Consider the following 3,170-nt stretch of genomic DNA (forward strand, 5'->3'; position numbering starts at 1 on the left):
GTCGCAACCTTTGATTAACTTTGGCTTTATGACGCGAGGTAAAGCTTAGGCTAATTAGGGTGTTACATTTAGTGATATCAGAGAGGTTCATCCTCGTGAGCTTGAGGGATGGACTGATTGTGCTTCATTGCATACTTTGTGTGTCTTTTCTTTGATGCTATTAGGTTATCTACTTGATATATGCATAGCATGCTTGTTTGTGGGTGCCTGTTTGGGATAATTGAAGTACTAGGCTTTTGATATTGAGACTGATCACCTTGATATCGATTGTTTGGTGTAGACAGGAACCCTAATGGCCACTCACGGACGAGGCCGAGCACATTCACGATAAAGTAGGAATGAGCAACCGGCTGACAACCATGCCGAATTCATTGCGGTGATGGCTAACTTAGTGAATACCATGGAGGCTAATGCTACTGCGACTCTGCAAGTGGTGCAGAGATTGGGCCAACCGGCCGGGAACGGAAACGGGAATAGCGAAGGGAATGCTCATGATAATGCTGAGGGAAACTGTGATAAAATGGGTGGTGTTCCGATGACCTTGGCGACGTTCCTCAAGGTTCATCTGCCAATTTTCCGAGGATCAACTAATCCTACTGAAGTGGACAACTGGTTTCAGGCCATGGAGCGTGCTTTACAGGCACAGCACGTTCCGAACAATCAATATGTTGAATTTGCTGCTTATCAGCTGGCAGGAGAGGCCCAGCACTGGTGGCAAGCAGAGTGCCGCATGTTACAGCTTCAGAACGCCGACGTTCCGTGGGACATATTTCAGATGGCCTTTTATAAGAAATACTTCCCTGAGTCTGCAAGGGAAGCAAAGGAGATGGAACTGATGCAGCTGAAGCAAGGTTCCCTATCTGTGGCGGACTATACAAGCAAGTTTGAGGAGTTTTATAGGTTTTCTAGGGTATGGCAGGGTGCTCCAGAGACTTATGAGAGCTGGAAGTGTATTAAATACCAAAGGGGCTTGAAGGACAACATAATGACTGCTGTGGCTCCTATGGAGATTCGTACCTTCTCGGACTTAGTGAACAAAGCAAGGGTGGTTGAGGAGTATGCCAAGACGGTACCTTCGTCCAAGGACACTCATGGAGGGAACACTAGCAAGGGATGTGGCAAGTATTTTCATCCGAGGGGTCAAAGCTTCAAGAGAGGAGGATATGCACCTCAAGGTAAAGGAGGCTTCAGAAAGAACACTCATGATCAATTTCAGCGTGGTAAAGTGGTATGCGAAATTGCTACTCAGGTTGTGAATTATTGTTCGAAATTGATTCCCTGGCAATGGCACCAAAAACGGATGCACAGAACCATGGTCTAAACATATCTTCACAACTTCGCATAACTAACCAGCAAGTGCAGTGGGTCGTCCAAGTAATACCTTACGTGAGTAAGGGTCGAATCCCACGGAGATTGTCGGTATGAAGCAAGCTATGGTCACCTTGTAAATCTCAGTCAGGCGGATATCAAATGGTTATGAAGTTTTCGAAAATAATATAATAAAATAGGGATAGAAATACTTATGTAATTCATTGGTGAGAATTTCAAATAAGCGAATGGAGATGCTTTCGTTCCTCTGAACCTCTGCTTTCCGCTATCCTTCATCCAGTCAGTCTTACTCCTTTCCATGGCTGGCTTTATGTGATACATCACCATTGTCAATGGCTACTTTCGGTCATCTCTCGGGAAAATGATCCAATGCCCTGTCACGGCACGGCTAATCGTCTGGAGGCATCACCCTTGTCAATGGCTTCATCTTATCCTCTCAGTGAAAATGGTCAACGCACCCTGTCACGGCACTGCTATTCATCTGTCAGTTCTCGATCATGCTGGAATAGGATTTACTATCCTTTTGCGTCTGTCACTAACGCCCCGCAATCGCGAGTTTGGAGCTCGTCACAGTCATTCATTCATTGAATCCTACTCGAAATACCACAGACAAGGTTTAGACTTTCCGAATTCTCTTGAATGCCGCCATCATTCTAGCTTACACCACGAAGATTCTGGTTAGGAGATCTAAGAGATACTCATTCAGTCAAAGGTAGAACGGAAGTGGTTGTTAGGCACGCGTTCATAGGGAATGATGATGATTGTCACGTTCATCACATTCAGAGTGAAGTACGAATGAATATCATAGAAGCGAAACAAAATGAATTGAATAGAAAACAGTAGTACTTTGCATTAATCTCTGAGGAACAGCAGAGCTCCACACCTTAATCTATGGAGTGTAGAAACTCTACCATTAAAAATACATAAGTGAAGGTCCAGGCATGGCCGAGAGGCCAACCCTCAAACGTGATCTAAGATAGCATACAACTGATCAAAGATGTCTAATACAATAGTAAAAGGTCCTATTTATAATAAACTAGCTACTAGGGTTTATAGAAGTAAGTAATTGATGCATAAATCCACTTCCGGGTGTGATTTTTCTTCTGCTGTTTTTGATTCCGTTTTCAATTTTTATATTTATTTTGTGACTCCTCATGATCATGAACCTATAAAGACATATAACTAAGAAAAATATAGTTAGATAAATAAAAATTGGGTTGCCTCCCAACAAGCGCTTTTTTAATGTCAATAGCTTGACAGTGGGCTCTCATGGAGCCTCACAGATGTTCAAAGCATTGTTGAGACTCTCCAACACCAAACTTAGAGTTTGGATATGGGAGTTCAACACCAAACTTAGAGTTTGGTTATGACCTCCCAACACCAAACTTAGAGTTTGACTGTGGGAGCTTGGGTTGACTCTGCTTTGAGAGAAGCTTTTCATGCTTCCTCTCCATGGTTGCAGAGGGAGATCCTTGAGTTTTAAACACAAGGGAGTCTTCATTCCATTGAAGGACTAGTTCACCTCTGTCAACATCAATCACAGCTCTTGCTGTGGCCAGGAAAGGTCTTCCTAGGATGATGGATTCATCCTCTTCTTTTCCAGTATCCAGGACTAGGAAATCAGCAGGGATGTAAAGGCCTTCAACCTTTACTAACACGTCCTCTACTTATCCATATGCCTGTTTTCTTGAATTGTCTACCATCTCCAATGAGATTTTAGCAGCTTGCACCCCATAGATTCCCAGTTTCTCTATTACCGAGAGGGGCATGAGGTTTATCCCTGAACCAAGGTCACACAGAGCCTTAAAGATCATGGTGCCTATAGTACAAGGTATTATGAA

General features: G+C 43.5%; 1 protein-coding gene across 1 annotated transcript in view; it reads left to right on the plus strand.

The window, feature by feature from the left end:
- LOC107633081 overlaps positions 380 to 3,170 on the plus strand; it is an 8,088-nt gene continuing 5,297 nt past the window's right edge. Inside the window, exons 1-2 of the mRNA XM_016336715.1 lie at positions 380 to 817; positions 920 to 1,228. Of these exons, the coding sequence (XP_016192201.1) occupies positions 380 to 817; positions 920 to 1,228 (747 nt within the window). The remainder of the gene's footprint in view (positions 818 to 919; positions 1,229 to 3,170) is intronic.

The sequence above is a fragment of the Arachis ipaensis genome, chromosome B03, assembly GCF_000816755.2.
Source record: "Arachis ipaensis cultivar K30076 chromosome B03, Araip1.1, whole genome shotgun sequence".
Lineage (NCBI taxonomy): Eukaryota > Viridiplantae > Streptophyta > Magnoliopsida > Fabales > Fabaceae > Arachis > Arachis ipaensis.